General features: G+C 55.0%; 1 protein-coding gene across 4 annotated transcripts in view; it reads right to left on the reverse strand.

Moving 5' to 3' along the window:
* ELMO2 (engulfment and cell motility 2) overlaps positions 1 to 21,930 on the reverse strand; it is an 82,940-nt gene that overhangs the window by 32,479 nt on the left and 28,531 nt on the right. For 2 of the 4 annotated variants that reach the window (XM_075917726.2, XM_075917724.2), the window contains exons 2-7: positions 11,772 to 11,905; positions 11,597 to 11,637; positions 11,073 to 11,145; positions 9,917 to 9,967; positions 8,681 to 8,862; positions 296 to 395 (exon numbers count right to left, since the gene is read on the reverse strand). In XM_075917726.2, the coding sequence (XP_075773841.2) occupies positions 296 to 395; positions 8,681 to 8,862; positions 9,917 to 9,967; positions 11,073 to 11,145; positions 11,597 to 11,637; positions 11,772 to 11,849 (525 nt within the window). In that variant the 5' untranslated portion in view covers positions 11,850 to 11,905. The other 2 variants (XM_075917725.2, XM_075917727.2) reach the window with 2 other exon arrangements.

The raw sequence follows: 21,930 nt of genomic DNA on the forward strand, positions 1-21,930 counted from the left end.
ACATCACGTCTGTGCTGGGCTGTGTTCTGGAAAATCAATCAACCCTTCTCTGCTCTGCGGCTGGTGGAGACTGTTCTGGCTGCTCCGGGGGTGCAGGACTGGGGGGTCCCCGACTCGCCATACACCCCCCCTCGCCCCATGCCACACTCTGCCCATTCCCCCACAATATCATGTCCTCAGGCCCCCCATGGCGCACCTGCACCATTCTCCCCTCCCCCACGTCGTACATGAAGCAGATCACACGATTCCCCTTCCACACCCACACAGCTCCCTCCCACTTCTCCTTGGGCCACACCTGCTTGATGAAGGTCACTGAGACCATGTCCCAGGAGACGATGCCATGGTCCATGAGCTCCAGGAAGGCAGTCAGGGTGAACGCCAGCATCTCACTGTAACTGACAGAAGGAAGGGGGGTGGTTACAGGGGACATGGAAACCAGCCTGGGCAGGAGACATAAGCCACTCAGCAAGCACCCAGGCTTCACCCTGCCCCGTCTCCCAGCCAAAGCCTCTGCTGAGCTCAGTTCCTTAACTGGCCGAGAGGCTGGGCAATGCTCCCAGCCCGGCTCCCACAGCCAGGGCCCCGGGGGATTCTGCCCCACTGCACACAGGCTGCACAGAAAAACCCGTCTGCCTCTTGCCAGCAGCGGGTGCTGTGGCCTAGGCCAGAGCAGCCGCTCCGGAGAAAGCCTCGTGCGCAGGAGGGGCGTTACGAGGCAGGTCACTGGCCGACCGCGGCGTCACTAGAACGCGTGCCCATTGCACGACTAGTGGCTCAGGGGTGCTGAGTCCCGGTTCGCGCGGCCCAGGGCCTGCCCCCGCTGCGGCTCTGCAGTTGGTACATGGTAGGAGCCAGGCGTGCAGGCAGCTCAGCTCCTACACATGTAAACTGCAGAGCCGCAGCAGGGTTAGGTCCCGGGCCCAGCACGAGCGGGGACTGAGCCGAGCTTGCTCAGTCCCGGCGTGCGCTGGGTCCAGCAGCCGCAGCCTCTGCCCTCGCCCAGCCTGGGCCGCCATGCATGGGGTTAGGGCGAGCCTGAGCCTGGGCCTGCGGCGGGCACAGGCTGTTTCATGGAGCAAGTGCTGGAGGGAACCAGCTTTTAAGCTGGCTCCCCATGGGCAGCTGGAGAAGGCAGGGCTAGCGGAGGCAAACCTCCAGCCCCACCCCTTCTTCTGAGGTCCCGCCCCTTCCCAGCCCCTCATGGGTGGGCAGGGCAGTGCGCTACGTGCACACTCATTTCAGCCTCCCCAGCCCCAGGGATGGAGGAGGGCGAAGGGCACGTGGCATGGCCCCAGCCTTGGAGGAGGGCATGCCACATGGCCCGGCCCAGCCTTTCCAGCCCCCACGCACCAGGGAAGGGAGGAGTGCATGCCGTGTGTCCCGACCCAGCGTCTCTCGCCCTGGAGCACCAGGGAAGGGAGGAGCGCATGCCGTGCGTCCCGACCCTGCGTCTCTCGCCCTGGAGCACCAGGGAATGGAGGAGTGCATGCCGTGCGTCCCGACCCAGCGTCTCTCGCCCTGGAGCACCAGGGAATGGAGGAGTGCATGCCGTGTGTCCCGACCCAGCGTCTCTCGCCCTGGAGCACCAGGGAATGGAGGAGTGCATGCCGTGCGTCCCGACCCTGCGTCTCTCGCCCTGGAGCACCAGGGAATGGAGGAGTGCATGCCGTGTGTCCCGACCCAGCGTCCCTCGCCCTGGAGCACCAGGGAATGGAGGAGTGCATGCCGTGCGTCCCGACCCTGCGTCTCTCGCCCTGGAGCACCAGGGAATGGAGGAGTGCATGCCGTGCGTCCCGACCCAGCATCTCTCGCCCTGGAGCACCAGGGAATGGAGGAGTGCATGCCGTGCGTCCCGACCCAGCGTCTCTCGCCCTGGAGCACCAGGGAATGGAGGAGTGCATGCCGTGTGTCCCGACCCAGCGTCTCTCGCCCTGGAGCACCAGGGAATGGAGGAGTGCATGCCGTGTGTCCCGACCCAGCGTCTCTCGCCCTGGAGCACCAGGGAATGGAGGAGTGAATGCTGTGCGTCCCGACCCTGCGTCTCTCGCCCTGGAGCACCAGGGAATGGAGGAGTGCATGCCGTGTGTCCCGACCCAGCGTCCCTCGCCCTGGAGCACCAGGGAATGGAGGAGTGCATGCCGTGCGTCCCGACCTTGCGTCTTTCACACTGGAGCACCAGGGAATGGAGGAGCGCATGCCGTGCGTCCCAACCCTGCGTCTTTCACCCTGGAGCACCAGGGAAGGGAGGAGTGCATGCCGTGCGTCCCGACCTTGCGTCTTTCACCCTGGAGCACCAGGGAAGGGAGGAGTGCATGCCGTGCGTCCCGACCCTGCGTCTTTCACCCAGGAGCACCAGGGAAGGGAGGAGTGCATGCCGTGCGTCCCGACCCTGCGTCTCTCGCCCTGGAGCACCAGGGAATGGAGGAGTGCATGCCGTGCGTCCCGACCCTGCGTCTCTCGCCCTGGAGCACCAGGGAATGGAGGAGTGCATGCCGTGCGTCCCGACCCTGCGTCTCTCGCCCTGGAGCACCAGGGAAGGGAGGAGGGTGCACCGCTTGGCCCGGCCGGGCCTCTCCAGCCTTGGCGCGCCGGGAGGGGGCTGCCGGGGGCAGCAACACTCGGCCCCAGAACGCCTAGAGCAGGTGTTCTGGGGATGGAGTGCGGGCAGGGCTATGCCTGGCAGTTTGGGAAAGTAACCCTTCCCCAGCCTCACGCACCAGACACCCATGTGGCTCCTCACCAGCATTGCTGACACAGAGGCAGCAAGTGGGGGGAATGCAAGAAGGAGAGGGGGCTAGCGGAAGCCAGGCAGTATGGGATGCTGGGGGTGTCAGACGAGGATCATAAAGGGGCGGGGCTGAATGGGAGTGGAGACACAGGGTCACTGGAAGAGGGAGGTGCAGGGCCACATGATGACAGGGAGGCGCAGGGCCACACAGGGACAAGAGGTGGCTGAGCAGGGGCACAGAGACACATGCAGACAGGGGGAGGGGTCGCAAAGACATGTAGAAATGGGAGGAGTGGGTGTCTGAGCGGGACGAGAGGGGCGCATGTGCCATGGGAGAGCCAGGTCTGTATGGGGGAAGCCCCCTAATAGTCTCTCCCCATCCCCCACAAAAAACCTGTTCCATACTTTCCCCACCTAAACCCAACAACCTTCCAAGCTCACACCAAGGTTCCTTCCCTGAAATTATTTTCCTCTTCCTCAATTCCTCTGGTACCCAACTCCCCAGACTTTGTACTGCTACTGAGGGGTCTGGGAAATATGGTTCCGTATTGTGGTTTAAATGCATTATTATTCAGAGTTCTGTAATAATGTGCCTAGGAACGAATTGATCAAAAAACATTTCCTGCATCTTTTTTGTTGTCTGGCTTATTACAGACATCCTGACTGACAGGCATTTTGAAATAAATTAGCAAAATAACTGAAGCTGCTGTGACCATACTGTGTTATTCTGACAAATAAAACATGCAGAATTTTAAAAGATTGTGGACAGTATGGTTAATTGTTTTGGCTCAGAATTCCCCCCAGGAATAAGCAAGGTCTTCTGGGTATCAAATTTCAAAGTTCTCTCTCGGATACTGGATTGGCTTCTGCAGTGCTCCTAGCCGTGGCTCAAGCCATCATGTCTCTTGTGTGAAATGCTTTGCATGCGAAGCATTGTTTCATTAAGTAATGGACATCATCCATGTCCCTGTAAATAACCCTCTGCGCTGACTGGATCCCACATTTCTACTCAAAGAGGCCCCCTGACTAAGCTGTTCCAGCAAAACCAAATAGGACAACGAGGAGTCCTGTGGCACCTTATGGACTCTAAGATTTATTGGGGCATGAGTTTTCGTGGGCAAAGACCCACTTGGTCAGATGCATGTCAGACGAAGTGGGTCTTTGCCCATGAAAGCTTATACTCCAATAAATCTGTTAGTCTATAGTAAGGTGCCACAGGACTCCTCGTTGTTCTTGCAGATTCAGACTAACATGGCTTCCCCTCTGATACTTGTCACCAAACAGGACAAATGCCAAGTATGGGCTTCCCAAGCCACTCATCTCTTCAACACAGTCGGTTCTTGCCTGGACAGGATCTCTAGACCCCAAGACTGGCTGGGCAGGGCCTGTATCCTAAGTAATTTCAGGTAGGTGGAAGGCAATAACAATTTTTTGCTCAACCTGTTATAAAAATTATATATAAACATAAGCAAAAGGTGGAGATAAATTGGTACAAATTGAATGTGTTTGAACACAAAGGGCTGAAATTTGGGCTCTTCCAAGACTTGTCCTTATAAAAAATGGTGTAAGGAAGTTGAAAGTTAGGACTGTAAGCTCAGACACCCACCTAAGATAACGTTACTGAGACCAGAAATGCCACCTTCCACCAGTAATGAGCAAGTTGCTATGGCTTGAAAGGGGGCCCCATAAGTGTTGAAAGGATCACATTGAAGTCCCAACCTGGGATCAGCTGCTGACCTTGTGAGTATAACCTGTCAAATCCTTTAAGAAAACAACCGACCATCTGCTTAATGAAGACTGATGAGCCTGCCATGCCTGGGTGGAAAGTCAAACTGGCAGCTAAGTGGACCTCTATGGTGAGACCATCAGACCGTAACACTGCCAGTGACGCTGACCGTCCAAGATGAATGGTCTAGTGACTGCAATGGAGAGGAATGCCTCCGGGAACACTGCACCGAGAAGCTCTTCCATTTGGCTGGGGAGGTGGTCCTGGCAGATAGTTTACTACTTCCAAGGGGAAACTCCCTAACAGGTTCTCAACACGTCCGCTCTAGTGGGATCAACCACAAAGCTTCCAAGCCATGAGGCAGACAGACCTGAGGTTGGGATGCTGAGTGATCAGGTCTAGAAGGGCAAGGAGACTAGGGTGTCACCCAGAAGCATGAAGTGCCAGTGCAGGCGTGGCCAGGCTGGCCCTATCAGTATGGAGCTCCTTGCCTTCGGATCGGGAGCAGAACCTTTAAGATGAGCAGGAACACACAGCACAGGTGATCCTCCCAGCAGACTGTGATGCAGAAAGGCTGCTCTCAAGGGGGCAAGCGTCCCCTATTGCTCTTGTGAGGCACCAGTGAGTGACAGTCATGTTGTGACACTTCCACTGAATTCAGTGACAGGGAATGACAGTGCCGAGGGTCTCCATGAGTCAAGTCCTTCCTCCATGCCGTAGTGTCTCAGACAGGCTGACGCACTCTGCAGGGAGGTACTATGTGCAGTGTCCTTCTGATCCAGGGAATGCTGGGACCGAGAGATGCCTCCATGAGTTGTTTGAGCCTGAAGTCCCTTTTCTTTTCAGTTCTCAGGCAAAACTCTTTGCAGATCGTGCAACAAGCTGTTCGATGCATCTCCCACAGGCTCTTTAAACAGGAGCTGTGGGGGTTGCTCTTCGGCATGGGCTTGTGGCAGATCCCACACAGTTTAAAGCCTTGGACTGAGAGGGATCAAGAGGGAAAGGAAATGGAGGTGTGGGGGGGGGGAGGGGATCCTCAGCTCTCACTAACTGTTAACTATTACAACTCATACTAGTTATTTACAGGTGGACTAAGGGAAACACTTGCTGAAGCAAGACACACTCTCAGCTCCAGTGACTGTCACTATCGCAAGAAGAAACTGAAGACGTGATGGGTTGGCAGAACCCTATGTGCGGTGCCATGACGGCAGGACTCCAAAGGGTGCCTGAGACCAACCAGATGGGAACCACAAAGGAAAAACCCTTCTGGAGACTGTGCATGCGGCACATGCACCTCCAAATGTGAAACTGCAGAACTATTAACGATGGTTTGTAACCTAGCCTTGAAATCAGCTTCTGTACCCAATGACTGGAAGATAGCTAATGTAACACCAATATTTAAAAAGGGCTCTAGCAGCGATCCTGCAAATTACAGACCGGTAAGTCTAACGTCAGTACCGGGCAAATTAGTTGAAACAATAGTAAAGAAGAACATTCTCAGACATGTAGAAGAACATAATTTGTTGGGCAAAAGTCAGCATGGTTTTTGTAAAGGGAAATCCTGTCTTACTAATCTATTAGAGTTCTTTGGAGGGGTCAACAAACACTTGGTCAAGGGGGATCCAGTAGATATAGTGTACTTAGATTTCCAGAAAGCCTTTGACAAGGTCCCTCACCAAAGGCTCTTACGTAAATTAAGTTGTCATGGGATAAGAGGGAAGATCCTTTCATGGACTGAGAACTGGTTAAAAGACAGGTGTGACGGGCCGACGCTGGCCCGCACTCCAGGGGGTCCGGCCGCCTGGGTGGCTCGCGTGGTGGCAGGCAGAGCACACCAGTGCCGAAGCTGTGGCGGTGGCGGTGGCGGTGGCAGCTGGAATCTGCCTCCGTGGCTGCGCCGACGCGAGGCAGGCAGCCCCCACCCTGAGGCGTTGGGGGGGGGCAGCGAGTGCCGCTCGGGACACCGCCGACATGCCGTCAGCGTCATCAGGGGGGCAGGGCCGGCGGCTGACGTCAGGGCCGGCGGGACAGTTTAAAACGGCCCGCCAGCACAGGGAGAGGAGGTCTCCTCCAGGGGAGCAGGAGGCAGATCGCGTCTCAGGACGGACCGGGGACACACCCGAGCACGGCCGGTGGCACAGCCCCGCGCTCGGGGATCCCAAGGCAGCCCCCATCGCAGACGGGCTGCTAGCCCGGGCTCCAGCAGTGACCCGGATAGTGCGCGACGCCCACGGAGGGAGCGGCCTGACCGGGCGAGAAGACGTGGCAGACGGCTGGCCCCCGGGTTTGGTACGGACCAGCCCCTGACTCCTCCAACTGAGGCACGGTAAGCCGAGCGAATGGACGGATCGTTCGAGGGTGTGGGGTGAAGGGAGGAAGCAGCCCGGGGTGGAAGCCTTCTGGCGCCCGTGGGTAGGTGGGTTACGGGCGGAGTGACCCCCATCTACCGCGTCGGGGCACAAGCAAGTCCCAACGCTTAGGGCCCCGGGCTGGGACCCGGAGAGAGGGCGGGACCAGGTCCCCCTCCCTCCACCAGAGGAGCGTTCAGCTCCGAGCGACGCCAGCGTAGGGTGTAGCAGAACCAAGTCACGCACCTCCAGGAAGTGGAGGTCGGACTAAGGGGCTCAGGCCCCACCCCGCAGGGATGGGTAACGACTACTGGGTCCGCTAACCCCCCCCCTTCCTTCCAGGGAGGGGGGTGATCGCACCCGAGTGCCCGGGCTTCCAACTAGGAGCCCGGTCACGAGACGAACCAAAAGAGGCGAAGGGGTCCGCCGAACCCCCCTCTCGACCTGGGAGGGGGTGATCGCACCCCGAACCCCTCACAACAGGAAACAAAGGGTAGGAAGAAATGGTAAATTTTCAGATTGGAGAGGGGTAACTAGTGGTGTCCCCCAAGGGTCAGTCCTGGGACCAATCCTTTTCAACTTATTCATAAATGATCTGGAGAAAGGGGTAAGCAGTGAGGTGGCGAAGTTTGCAGACAACACTAAACTGCTCAAGGTAGTTAAAACCAAAGCAGACTGTAAAGAACTTCAAAAAGATCTCACCAAACTAAGTGACTGGGCAACAAAATGGCAAATGAAATGTAATGTGGACAAATGTAAAGTAATGCACATTGGAAAACATAACCCTAACTAGACATATAGTATGATGGGGGCTAATTTAGCTGCAACTAATCAGGAAAGAGACCTTGGAGTCATCGTGGATCGTTCTTTGAAGACGTCCACGCAGTGTGCAGCGGCAGTCAAAAAAGCAAACAGGAAGTTAGGAATCATTAAAAAAGGGATCGAGAATAAGACGGAGAATATCTTATTGCCCTTACACAAATCCATGGTACGCCCACATCTGGAATACTGCGTAGAGATGTGGTCTCCTCATATCAAAAAAGATCTAGTGGCATTGGAAAAGGTTCAGAGAAGGGCAACTAAAATGCTGAGGGGTTTGGAACGGGTCCCATATGAGGAGAGATTAAAGAAACTGGGACTTTTCAGCTTAGAAAAGAGGAGACTGAGGGGGGATAGGATAGAGGTCTATAAAATCATGAGTGGTGTGGAGAAAGTGAATAAGGAAAAGTTATTTACTTGTTCCCATAATATAGGAACAAGGGGCCATCAAATGAAATTAATGGGCAGCAGGTTTAAAACTAATAAAAGGAAGTTCTTCTTCACACAGTGCATAGTCAACCTGTGGAACTCCTTGCCAGAGGAAGTTGTGTAGGCGAAGACTATAACAGGGTTTAAAAGAGAACTCATGGAGGTTAAGTGCATCAGTGGCTATTAGCCAGTATGGGTGAGGAATGGTGTCCCTAGCCTCTCTTTGTCAGAGGATGGAGAGGGTGGCAGGAGAACGATCACGTGATCATTCCCTGTTTGGTTCACACCCTCTGGGACACCCGGCACTGGCCACTGCCGGCAGACAGGACACTGGGCCGGATGGACCTTTGGTCTGCCCCAGTCTGGCCGCTCTTCTGTTCTTATATACTCGGCAGTGACTTGAGCAATACAGCTCAAAGAAGAACAGAAGCTGTCTGCAGTGATGGTGCACTGGCAGTTGCCAGAGAGAACCTGACAGAAAACCCTGAGTTTAACCTTGTAACATTCAACAAATGTTCTAGAAAACCCCAGTCCCTGCTGGAACCAAGAGCATTGCAGCTGCAGCCCCCTCCGCCCCGCCCCGCCCCACCCCAGTCCCTGCTCAGAGTCCAGAAGTACAGGCATATTTACTGGGACAGAAGCTTGGTGCCACTCTCCACCAGCCGCGTCAGCACCGTGATCCCCTCCATGTTGATGAACTCTGTGGCAAAGGTCACATCTGCGGAGAGTTTGGCCAGTTCCTTCATGGCGTCCAGGCGGGCCTCCATACTGTGTGACTGGGTCCTTTCCATCAGCTGGCGAGCTGCCCTGGACTGGGAGACAAGCGAGATCCTGCCAGTTACTCATGGTCGGCCAACCCAGGGCGCAGCAACGGGCAGAAGGAACACAGTGAGGTCAAGGGGTTACTGGCACGGGCAGAAAAGCAACCAGCTGTCTAGGCAGACTGATTTGTGCTCAGGAATGCTGCCCTCAGCTGCAAGCACAGCCAACAAGCAGGCGAGTCAAGTGTTTGTTTCTCAGGTGGGATAAATCCCTCTGTCCCACTTCATCAGGTATGGGCATTTAAAAGAAATAGGAGGTCACAAAAGATCTTTTAGTTCCAAAGAAACATTTTTCTGAAGCTTTTTAATGCACCCACCACTGTATCATCTAGGATCTAGAAACACAGTGTCGCCCATGCCACGCCAACAGAGACTGGCTTTACGAGAGTCTCAGGGCTCCCTTGCTCCTTTCTACGTGCTCCCAGCTACTCTTTCCTCTTCATACTGGCGGGAGTCTCTTCGCCACGTCTCACACAATCTGGGATGCTAGCTCGCTGTGTGGTTAAAACCCAGAAGTGGGAAAGCAACCCCTGGGGACACGGCTGTTATTTTTACTGTGAAGACACAGGCCTTGCTCCAAAGAACAGCTCATGTAAAACAAGATACACCCAGGACGTGAGGAGGCAGGAGGAGCTAATGGGGCGGTTACATCGCCTCCCGAGGGACGCAGCCCAATGGGTCAAGTCTCTTGTAAGTAAATCTGGCCCCTCCTGCGTGGGCATCATCGGTCAGTTTAGTCCTTAACCTTTGGGAGTCTGATATGCAACAGAAAGGCAGGCTGAGTTTCTCCCCAGAAAGCCAATAAAAGGACAGGATGAAAAGTGGAAATAAAATGTGCCTCACAGCGAGGAGGGAAACGAGTGAGCAAAGGGGCCTGGCATAGCAGGGGGAGAGGCAGAGGGCTGCATGGCAGGAGCAGGCCCTGACCAGGGGGACAGGCCAGGCACCAAGCAGCAGGAGCGGGCCTCGCACAGGGAGGCGGGGCAGGGGGCTGAGTGGTAGGAACAAGCCCAGGAGAGGAACACAGCTCAGGGGAGGCGTATACCGGGGAGACAGCCAGCTGCAGGATGGTCCCGTTTTTAATATCACAGCGAGTCTGCAAAGAGAAAAGAGAAACGTCTGAAGAGCATGAGGTGGGGAGGGAAATGCAGTCAGCCACGGCCCTGGGCACGTGTCGGTGTGACGTGGGCATGCACAGGGCACACGGAGTGGTGCAATCTGAGTTACAGAGGCTCAGGAATAGTTCTGACATGCCCTGGAACTCTGAAGAAGTTACAGACGTCAGCCACGCAGAGGCTGGGGCTGCAGCCACAGGGTGTGGCATGAGGGAGGGTTAGGGCTCTGGAGGTGGGGCAGGGCTTCAGACCCTCAGAGTGCCACGGCTCCAGCTTGGGGGGGGGCGCGTCAGGGCTCCTGTCCTGTGGAAGCACCAAGGCTCCATGCTTTAGACCTGGGGGACGTGCTGGGCTCGGGACATTAGCCCTGTGGCTCTGCTCCTGGTTTCAGGCTCACAGGGGGCGGCAGGTCTCCAACTCCACAGGGGGTGCTAGGGTTCAGGGCGCCCCTTGGCTTTAGCTTCAGCAGGGGGAGCAGGACATGCCAGTGCTCAGGGCGTTAGCTATAGGGCTGAAACCAGAGCTCTGCTTGTAGCTAAAGCCCTGAGCCCCAGCACCCCCTACAGGGATGAACGAGGAACAGAGGATGGACTTGAACCCTGCACCTCAGCGCTCCCCCAGTCTAAATCCCAGAGCCCTGGCTGTCATGATGGTCAGGGGCCCGAGCTCCCCCTCCCCACTCTCCGCCCAGCTGCCCCTCAGCCCCCCATGGCTACACTCCCGAGGTGGCACTAGAGATGCTGCTTTTTCATCTGCGCTGCTGCCGGACTGAGGACTTGCGGGTCCACAGGATGGCTGGTCAATTTGTAACTCTGGCTTTGTAGCTTTGAGGGTCTGCTAGATGTTGGACGGTCAGGTCCCTGTGCCCAGAAGCGAGTGTGGGGAGGCAGGGGAAGCTGGGCCCTCGCACGTGGGGGGGCTCGGACTGCACTGGTTAATGGAAGTGTCCGTGTCCGGCGGCCATAGGGGCAATGTGGGGGGGATACTCTCCCAGGAACGGGGACAGCAGAAGCAGCTCAATGCTGGCCCACGCAGAGACTCCTTCCAACCGCTCCCTGGAGACCGGTGCCCCTGCCCCACACTGACCTGTTCTGTGATGTACAGCTGGGGCCCATCGGCATAGCGCAGAGTGTAGTATTCAGGGTTTGGCAACGACCACCTGGCGGGGGGAGCATGACACATAAGGCCCCGCCTCTTCCTTTTACCAGGCCCCACCTACGCCAAGGGCGTGATCCAGGGAAAGAAATGAAGATTTGGAGAGGAGCCCCAAGGAGAAGACGATTCCTGCCCTGGGAGCCGCACCGGAATGAGACCAGGAGCAGAGGGAAACTCTGGTAAGGCCTGGACTGGAAGAACCTAGAGGAGGAGGCTGGGATCCAGCCAAGCCTCAGGAGCCTGGAATGCCATGGCACCAGCATGCAGAGCAGAGGCTCCTGCTACCCAGGAGTTCCCGCTCCCTGCTAGAGCCCTGACCTGTTCTGCGTCCAGGCTGGGAAGCCTCGAGGGAGACAATCCACATTAGGCCAGCAGCAAATCCGGTAGGACCTGCAAAGACCAGGCCCAGGAGGGCAACTGCTCCCTGCTTAGCGGTCCCAGAAAGCCAGACTCACCCATCACAGACTTCCTTGATCACAGACGCCAGGGGCCTTTTCTAGAACAGAGCGAGAGAGAGCGAGCTCAGCCGTGGCCCCGTCTCCCAGCCACAGGGAGAAGCTGGTCACTTCCAGTTCCCCAGGCCTCAGCGTGCCCAGAGTCCCTCTCCTGCACCCCACGCCCAGCTCTCACCTGGTCTAGTTCAAGCAGCTGGGCATTGGCTCCTGGCCATTCGACAGCCACTTTCACAATGTCCACAGGAGGCGGCATGGCTCCAGGCTACTCCAGCGCCTTCTGGCACGCGGGAGGCAGCGCCCCTCCCAAACCTGCTGAAAGGGGAGATGGTGAGCAGCTCTTGGGTCTATTTGGGCTCCCCCAGCACTGCAAGGACTATCTTCTGTAGAGCAGGGTCGGCCTTTGGATAGGAGACGTCCAGGTTGTCTGTAGAATGCACCCACCAGTGTTGCCCCATGTGGCATTTGTTCTACCCCATCTCTTTTGGGATCTCAGCCTGCCCCCGGGCCGGTCCCCATCTGATCCATCCTACCAGGTCTTTCATGGGACGAATGCACCGCATTGCAGGGCACAGCCAGCCAGGAAATACTACAGCAAAGAGCACACAGGTTCTGCAAACACCCAGCTAACGCACGAAGGGCCCCCCCTTTCCAATGCAATTCCATAAGAACATCACAACAGCCACACGGGGTCAGACCAACGGCCCACCCAGCCCAGTGTCCTGTCGGCCGGCAGTGGCCAGCGCCAGGTGCCCCAGAGGGAGGGGTCACAACAGGGAATCCTCACGGGATCCCTCCCGCCACCCACCTCCAGACAGACAGAGGCCAGGGACCATCCCCACCCAGCCTGGCTAATGGCCAGTGATGGACCCAACCTCCCTGAGTCTCTCTAGCTCTAATTACCACTGCAGTCCGTGCTTTGGTCGTATAGATTCAGGATCACTACGAGCTCAGTATTCATATTTTGAAATCCGAGGCTCTGTTCCACTACAGATTACTTGGGTATAATTTACATCACTCAGGGTTTGAATAACCTGCACTCCTGAGCAACCTATGTTACACCGGACTGAGCAGTGGACTCGGCAGCATTGCGGCAGTGAGAGCGCTTCTCCCACTGACAGCTTCTGCCGCTCACAGATGCAGGAATGATCAAGCCAACAGGGGAGCTCTGTCCTGTTGGCGTAGAGCCGTGCTCTAGCCACAGGGGCTATTTGGCTAGTTCGCTACAGCAGTAGCACTGGTTAGACACCCTGGACTTAGAGCATCTTCAGCCGAAGGGCTCCAGCTGCGCAGCTGGACTTAGCCTGAGAGACGACTAGGAGAAGACTCCTCGCGTGCTCGCCCGGAGGGAGGTCCAGGCTACTGAGCTCCAGAGGACGGTACTGCAGGCTATGAAGTTGGATGCGCTGGCCGCAGGCACAGGTCCCGCCTGCAGGCCGGCTGCAGCAATATCAGCTCCTTCACAATGACTCTCAGGACGCTCAAGCGGGACTGAAAAGGTCTCTCGTTGGTTTCATTCAGCTGAAGAAGCCAGGAGAGCAGCGCCAAAGAGCGAGAGGGCTGGTACAGCAGAGGCCATAGCAGTGCAAGAGTCCACACCCACAAGTACCTCTCAGCCTTGCCTGGGATGGCCCAAGAGCATGGGTGGGCAAACTGCAGCTCATGGGCACATCCAGCCTGTCAGCCATTTTAACCCAGCACCTGAGCTCCCAATGGGCAGTGGAGTTGGGGGCTTGCCCTGCTCTACACATTCTGGGGCTCCTGGGGGCTCCTGGAAGTGGCAGCATGTCACCCCCTCTGGCTTCTAGACATGCGAAGGACTCCATGGGTGCCCCTGCAGCTCTCATTGGCTGGGAACTGCAGCCAATGGGAACTGCAGGGGTGGCGCCTGTGGATGGGAGAGAGCACACAGAGCCTCCTCGCCTGTGCCTCCACGCAGCAGTGGCCGGAAGGGGACATGTCACTGCTTCCAGGAATTGCTTTAAGAGGTAAGTGTAGCCTGGAGCTTGCACCCTATTCCCCAACCCTAATCCTCCATCCACTGAGCCCCTTTTTCCCAGTCTGCAGCACCCTCCAGCCCAATCCCAGAGCCGCACTCCCAGCTGTAGCGTTCATCCCAACCCCAATTTTGTGAGCATTCATGGCCCTCCAAACAACAGCTGGACCCTGATATGTCCCTCGGGCCTAGAAGTTGGCTCACCCCTGCCAAGGAGTCTCGGTGACCCATTAAGCTAATTGTGGTGGTTGTTGTGTACTTGACACACATTCCACTTGGAGCTGGACAGAGATCAAACCAAAGCTGGGAATGTCTCAGAGACACTTGCTTTATCAATCCACTCACATCTATGCAGCACGGGAGGTCCCAGCCCACTCCTGGCTTGCACCGGTGCCTTGGCATTGCAACACAGAGCAGTGTCACAGTAGGGGCAGGGCTGGTGCCCAGAGGAGAAATCTTAAATGAATCAACATCTTCCATAGAATCTCTATGGATAGTAATTCCCTGCTCTAATAAGAATATAACAGTAGGGATCTATTATCGACCAACTAACCAGGACAGTAATAGTGACTATGAAATGCTAAGGGAGATTAGTGAGGCTATCAAAATAAAGAACTCAATAATAGTGGGGGATTTCAACTATCCCCATATTGACCGGGTACGTGTCACCTCAGGACGAGATGCAGAGACAACATTTCTGGATACCTTAAACGACTGTTTCTTGGAGCAGCTGGTGCAGGAACCCACAAGGGGAGAGGCAATTCTCGATTTAGTCCTGTGTGGCGCGCAGGATCTGGTCCAAGAGGTAACTGTAACAGGACCGCTTGGAAATAGTGACCATACTACAATAACATTTAACATTCCTGTGGTGGGAAGAACACCTCAGCAGCCCAACACTGTGGCATTTCATTTCAAAAAGGGGAACTATGCAAAAATGAGGAGGTTAGTTAAACAGAAATTAAAAGGGACAGTGACTAAAGTAAAATCCCTGTAAGCTGCATGGACTCTTTTCAAAGACACCATAATAGAGGCCCAACTTAAATGTATACCCCAAATTAAAAAACATAGCAGAAGAACTAAAGAAGAGCCACCGTGGCTTAACAGCCATGTAAAAGAAGCAGTGAGAGATAAAAAGGCATCTTTTAAAAAGTAGACGTTAAATCCTAGTGAGGTAGAAAGGAGCATAAACGCTGCCAAATTAAGTGTAAAAATGTAATAAGAAAAGTCAAAAAAGAGTTTGAAGAACAGCTAGTCAAAAACTCAAAAGGTAACAAAATGTTTTTTAGTACACCAGAAGCAGGAAGCCTGCTAAACAACCAGCGGATCCATTGGACAATAGAGATACAAAAGGAGCATTTAAAGACAATAAAATCATTGTGGAAAAACTACATGAATTCTTTGCTTCAGTCTTCAGGGCTGAGGATGTTAAGGAGACACCCAAACCTGACCCGTCCTTTGTAGGTGACAAATCTGAGGACTTGTCACAGATTGAAGTGTCATTATAGGAGGTTTTGGAAGTAATTGATCAACTAAACAGTAATAAGTTACCGGGACCGGATGGCATTCACCCAAGAGTTCTGAAAGAACTCAAATGGGAAATTGCGGAACTATTAACGATGGTTTGTAACCTATCCTTTAAATCAGCTTCTGTACCCAATGACTGGAAGATAGCTAATGTAACACCAATATTTTAAAAGGGCTCTAGAAGCGATCCTGGCAATTACAGACCGGTAAGTCTAACATCAGTACCAGGCAAATTAGTTGAAACAACAGTAAAGAATCTATTAGAGTTCTTTGAAGGGGTGTCACATTACCGAATTGGAGGGAAGCAGCCAGATCGCTGCTGCACCCCTAGGTGGGGGTGTTGGCCCCAGAAATTGGTATAAAAGGGAGCCATGTGGGGTATTGAATGGGAGCTTGTTGTTTTCTGATCCTGTGTACACTGTTTATGTGAGTGTATAATGTCTGTGTGTGTAGATAGGAATCTGTAATCTGTGTGGAAGCTGAATATTTCTTGGAATGTGGTTAAGCATTGCTATGGACAGGCTGAGTAGTGAAGCCCTGTGGAACAATGGCACTTGATGGGCCAAAGACACACCTAAAGCAGGAGGGCGGAGACCTAAGAGCTGCCAGCAGAGAGAGGCTGAGGACCAGGTGACCGGCTGAGACCAGAAGAGGCTAGGAAGGAGGTATAAAGAGGCCATGTGGTCGATGCCATTTTGTTCTCAGCTCAGCACTTCATCCCAGAGGCAGCACTGCAGGGATTGAAGAGCCCGGAAGACCTGTGAACACATCCTGATCGCAGGATGTGCAATAAGAACTTTTAAACCAGCAGCTGTACATCTCTGCTAGAGCCTGCATCGAGGACTGGGAGATTCGGTGCATGTAACGTACTGTACTTTAATAACCTTACTCTCAGGCTTTTCTTTCTTGTAATAATAAACCTTTAGATATAGATTCTAAAGGATTGGCCCAGCGTGATTTGTGGGTAAGGTCCAGAGGGTAAATTGACCAGGGATCTGTGGCTGGTTTCTTGGAACCGGACAGAACTTGTTCGGGGTAGGTGGGATTGGGTGCTAGGACCCCCCACCTGTTTATGAGGCCCGGGGCCATCTGGGGCACGGATATTGCTGGGGTGTCAGAGGGGTTTTGCTCGTGAGGCTTCAGGCAGGCAGCTGAAGCGCTCTGTGGGACTGGTTTGTGGCCTGTTTGGAGAGGTCACCAGTCTGGGGGCTGTAAGGAGCCCCGGATTTGAGCAATTCGCCCTGAGCGGACGCCCTCAGCTGTGCCCAGACACGGCCCGGTCCGTCACAAGGGGTCAACAAACATGTGGACAAGGGGATCCAGTAGATCTTCTGTTCTTAGATTTCCAGAAAGCCTTTGACAAGGTCCCTCATCAAAAGCTCTTATGTAAATTAAGTTGTCATGGGATAAGAGGGAAGATCCTTTCGTGCACTGAGAACTGGTGAAAAGACAGGAAACAAAGGGTAGGAATAAATGGTAATTTTCAGATTGGAGAGGGGTAACTAGTGGTGTCCCCCAAGGGTCAATCCTAGGACCAGTCCTATTCAACTTATTCATAAATGATCTGGAGAAAGGGGTAAGCAGTGAGGTGGCAAAGTTTGCAGACAACTCTAAACTGCTCAAGGTAGTTAAAACCAAAGCAGACTGTAAAGAACTTCAAAAAGATCTCACAAAACTAAGTGATCGGGCAAGAAAATGGCAAATGTAATGTAATGTGGATAAATGTAAAGTAATGCACATTGGAAAAAATAACCCCAACTAGACATATAATATGATGGGGGTAATTTAGCTGCAACTAATCAGGAAAGAGATCTTGGAGTCATCGTGGACAGTTCTCTGAAGACGTCCATGCAGTGTGCAGTGGCAGTCAAAAAAGCAAACAGGATGTTAGGAATCATTAAAAAAGAGAATAAGACAGAGAATATCTTATTGCCCCCTGTGATGGGGCAGAAACGCCCCGCACTCCGGAGCGTGCGGGGGCCGTATGCCTGGCGGCCCTCGGGACAGGGCGGGGAGTGGCGGAGCTGGACAGCCCGCAGCCCGCCGCCCGAACGGCCCCGTCGCAAGCCACGTGGCGGTGTGCCGGGTGCTTCTGGGCAGCCGCTGCGGCCAGACGTCTGGGTGGCCCCGGGAATCCCGCTGATGTCACGGGTGCCGTGACGTCACCCTATGGCCGCCGCGAGCCGGAAGCGAGCCCACGCCGAGTCGGGCGTGGCCCCGCCCACCGGCCACAGCGCGGAGATTTAAACGCCGGACAGAGGAGGGGGGGGGAGCATTGCTGGCGACCCCCCCCGTGAGAGAACACCGGATGGGCCCAAGGCCGAGGCGGTAAGCTCCGGCTCGGCGGGTAGAACCCAGGTGGGGAGAGGAAGCAGCCCAGGGCAGGCAAAGTGGAGCCTGCGGGCTGGCGCGTTTCAGCTAAGGCCCCGCCAGCTGGACAGGACAAGCTTGATGTCCGTGTCCTTAGGGCCCTGGGCTGGGGTCCGTGAGAGGGGGTGGGCCTGGACCCCCCCCTCTCCATGTGGGAGGCGAACCAACCAATATTGTGAAAGAGACATAGGAGACTATTAACACAATTAACTGGGACGCCGTGGGGCAATCGTTAGGGTGACGGGTCCACAGGGCCAGAAAGGGGGTGAACAAGTGGAACACACCCTACGGGGGTACGGGGATGGCACGTTTACACCCCCTATATAAATCCATGGTACGCCCACATCTTGAATACTGTGTACACATGTGGTCTCCTCATCTCAAAAAAGATATACTGGCATTAGAAAAGGTTCAGAGAAGGGCAACTAAAATGATTAGGGGTTTGGAAAGGGTGCCATATGAGGAGAGATTAAAGAGACTGGGACTTTTCAGCTTGGAAAAGAGGAGACTGAGGGGGATAGGATAGAGGTCTGTAAAATCATGAGCGGTGTGTAGAAAGTGAAGAAGGAAAAGTTATTGACTTGTTCCCATAATACAAGAACCAGCGTCCACCAAATGAAACTAATGGGCAGCAGGTTTAAAACAAATAAAAGGAAGTTCTTCTTCACACAGTGCACAGTCATCTGTGGAACTCCTTGCCTGAGGAGGCTGTGAAGGCTAGAACTATAACAGGGTTTAAAAGAGAACTAGATAAATTCCTGGAGGTTAAGTCCTTGAATGGCTGTTAGCCAGGCTGGGTAAGGAATGGTGTCCATGGCCTCTGTTTGTCAGAGGGTGGAGATGGATGGCAGGAGAGAGGTGGTTTGATCATTACCTGTTCGGTTCACTCCCTCTGGGCACCTGGCATTGGCCACTGTCGGCAGACAGGACACTGGGCTGGATGGACCTTTGGTCTGACCCTGTCTGGCCGTTCTCAAGGCTTGACAAACGGTGGCGAAATCTACTCGCCAGCCCCACACTGTGCATGCGCAAGACCCGCATTGTGCATGTGTGCGCCGCTGGTGAACGGGGCGACCGGCTGAAATCTACTCCCCACGGGCGAGTAGATTCACTCATTTGTCAAGCCCCGGCCAGTCTCATGTTCTTATGAGAAGTGATTTTCAGAGAAGAGGAAACAAATGAACTTGTTACCAGGTTACAGCTTCATGCTGCAAAAAGAGCAGGGTTGGGGGGGGGGGGCTGCAGGTGCGGCAGTGAGCTCCCTGGCCCTGCCCTGCCAAGGCTGCCTGAGTAACGGAGGTTAGGGACAAGGATGTTAAATATCGACCAACTGACTCATCGACTAGGCGACTACTGTATCTGATTAGTCAATAGGGTGCTTTCCCCTAGGGCTGTTGCTGCACTTCAAAGGCGAAAACGCCATGTGGAGCCTGGGTCAGCCGGGGACTCCCTCGCTGACCCCGGGCTCTATGCGGCGCCGCCACTTTGAAACACTGCGGGGAGCCTGGGGACACCCCAGCTGGCCTCGGGCTGCATGTGGCGTTTCAAAGCCGCAGCGCCGCATGGAGCCTGCGGTCTGGCCTCCAGCTGCAAACAGCGCTGCCGCTTTGAAGTATCCCCCCGATCCCGCCTCTTTCTGACAGAGGCAGCAAGGGGGGAAGCGAGTAGTCGACTGGCCTGCCGACTGGCCGATAAGCAGAGCGTGCGGTTAGGCACAGCTCTAGTTAGGGACTTGTTGTCACGATGTCTGCAGAGCAACTGGGGATGTTCTCTGGTTCATGAGGCTTACCGGTACACTCTCCAGTCCATGGCCTTTCCCAATGAACTCTGGCGGCCGCCAGCCACGATGGGCTTGAGCAGCCCCAGCTATAGTGGGGCCAGTGAGCTGGGCGTCGGGACCCAGGTTCAAACAGTTAAGCGCTATCCAGGGCCGGCTTTAGGAAGTGTGGGGCCCAATTTCCACAGGGCCCCGGCAGCCAGGATATTTTGTTGAGCAAAAAAACCAAACAAAAAACCCCACACCGCATACACAGAAAGACTCACGGCCCCTTTTAATCCCCAGGGCACAGTCATGTCCTGCCTTCCCGCCAAACCCCAGGGCCAACCCCCCTCCACAGCGCAGGGAAACCCGCGGCTCGACTCGCCCCTCCTGCAGCGCTGGGAAGCCGCCGCGGCCCTCCTCCGGGGCCGAGGCCCCCTCCCGCAGCGCTCCTGGCACGCCAGCACGCTTCGGGGGAATCGGTCGAATCGGCCTAAAGCCGGCCCTGGTGCTATTGTTTAACCATTAGTGGTCCCCATCCTTTTGGGCACCGGGGGCAGGGGCCGCTCATGTGCCGCATGCCTGGGGCGCAAGAATGGCTCGGGCCGGCCGTGGTCACTCGGCGGGCGCACAGAAATGCCCCGGCGGGTGCCATGGCGCCCAAGGGCACCGCACTGGGGACCACTGGTTTAACTGATTAACCATTTTAAAATCCCTAAGAGAAATGAACAAGAGGGTCAACCTCAGATCAGAACCAGCAGCAAAACAAACCCCCCTGCAAACGCCACTGCAGGCTGCCAACTTGGATTTGGGTCACGGTGCAGGGGAAATAAGGAGCTTCTGGCTCCCACCTGCCCTCTGTGTGCAGGGAAGGAGCAGCTGAAGGGGGAAAGGCGCAACCTGAGCATTAGGCCCCTTCCCACTCCCAGCAGCTGCAAGTTGCACCTGCTGCTCCGGGGACTTGGAAAAAGATTCAATGCTTCAGAGATGTGAACCACCCCGAGCCAGTCCAGGGGCACAAGCAAGTCCCTAGACACGGCAACAGCAACATCTCCATCCTGCACCCTTCGGGTGGCTGTGCTAGCTACAGACCCGCTGGAACTGTGAGCCAGAGCCACAGGGATGTGGGCAAGCGACCAAGGAGCTTGCGAACAGTGTGTGCTGTGACTGGCTGTGATTGGCAGGTGGAAACTGTTGGCTTCTAATTAAAGTTTGAATTCTAGAAGCCTCTGCTGATTGGCTGAGCCTTGGTAGGGGGAGGGGCTTTATAAGGCAGTGGGCAAGCGACCAAGGAGCTAGCGAACAGGTGAGTGCTAACAGGGAGTTTTGAGGGGGAGTTCGAAGGGGAGAGGGAAGGGCGGGAGGTTCTCTTGCCTTTCTTTTTAAATCCCTTTTCCAGGACAGCAGCGATGGTTGGTGATTGGTCTGCTGTTGTTACCTGCACAGCGTGTGCCATGTTTGTCTTCCTCCCGGAAGAAAGAACGGATTTCATCTGCACCAAGTGCAAGCTGGTCGACATTTTGGAAGAAAAAATTAGAGGACTGGAGGCCCAAGTGTCGACCTTACACTTGATCAGAGAGGATGAAGACTTCCTCGATAGAAGGCAGCAATTGATCCTTCAAGTACGGCAGGCAGAGAAGCCAGAGAGGGCAGTACGGGACCAGGAAGAGAACTGGCAGCATGTAACTTCTAGAAAGGGAAAAAGGCCAGCACGGGAATCCCCCGATGCTATAGAGGTAAGCAATCGCTTTCAAGCTCTCTCCACAGGCTCTGCAGTGCTGAAAGCTCTGGAAGGGACCTCACAAGGAAGAAACCAGAAGGGAACACCATCTACTGGAAGGCATGGGATGCGTAGTCCTACGGATGGGGGTTCCACGGCCACCACCCCCAAAAGAAAACGATGGGTGGTGGTGGTCGGGGACTCCCTCCTAAGAGGGACTGAGCCATCTCTCTGCCGTCCGGACCTGGAATCTCGAGAGGTGTGCTGCTTACCGGGAGCTCGCATTCAGGATGTCACTGAGAGGCTTACCAAGCTGATCAAACCTTCAGATCGCTACCCCTTCCTGCTTCTCCACGTGGGAACTAACGATACGGCCAAGAATGATCTTGAGCGGGTTGCTGCGGATTATGTAGCGCTGGGAAGAAGGATCCAAGAATTTGGAGCGCAAGTGGTGTTCTCGTCCATCCTCTCTGTTGAAGGGAAAGGACTGGGCAGGGATTGTCGAATTGAGGACGTAAATGCGTGGTTGCGCAGGTGGTGTCGCACAGAGGGCTTTGGTTTCTTCGACCATGGGACTCTGTTCCGGGTGCAAGGATTGTTAGGAAGAGATGGGAGCCACCTAACGAAGAGAGGAAGGAGCATCTTCGCGGGCAGGCTTGCAAACCTAGTGAGGAGGGCTTTAAATTAGGTTCATCGGGGGACGGTGACCAAAAGTGGGAAAGTCGGATACCGGGAAGAAATGCAGAGAGGAAGGGGCAAGAAAGGAGGACCCATGTTTCGAATGGAGAAGATAGGACGATCAACTGGTTACCTGAGGTGTTTGTACACTAATGCGAGAAGCCTTGGCAACAAACAGGAAGAACTGGAGGCCCTGGCCCAGACCAAGAAATATGATTTAATTGGGATAACAGAGACTTGGTGGGATGACTCGCATGACTGGAGTGCTGTCATGGAAGGGTATAGACTGT

This window comes from Pelodiscus sinensis, chromosome 17 (genome assembly GCF_052426305.1).
Source record: "Pelodiscus sinensis isolate ZL-2025 chromosome 17, ASM5242630v1, whole genome shotgun sequence".
In the NCBI taxonomy this organism is placed as follows: Eukaryota; Metazoa; Chordata; order Testudines; family Trionychidae; genus Pelodiscus; species Pelodiscus sinensis.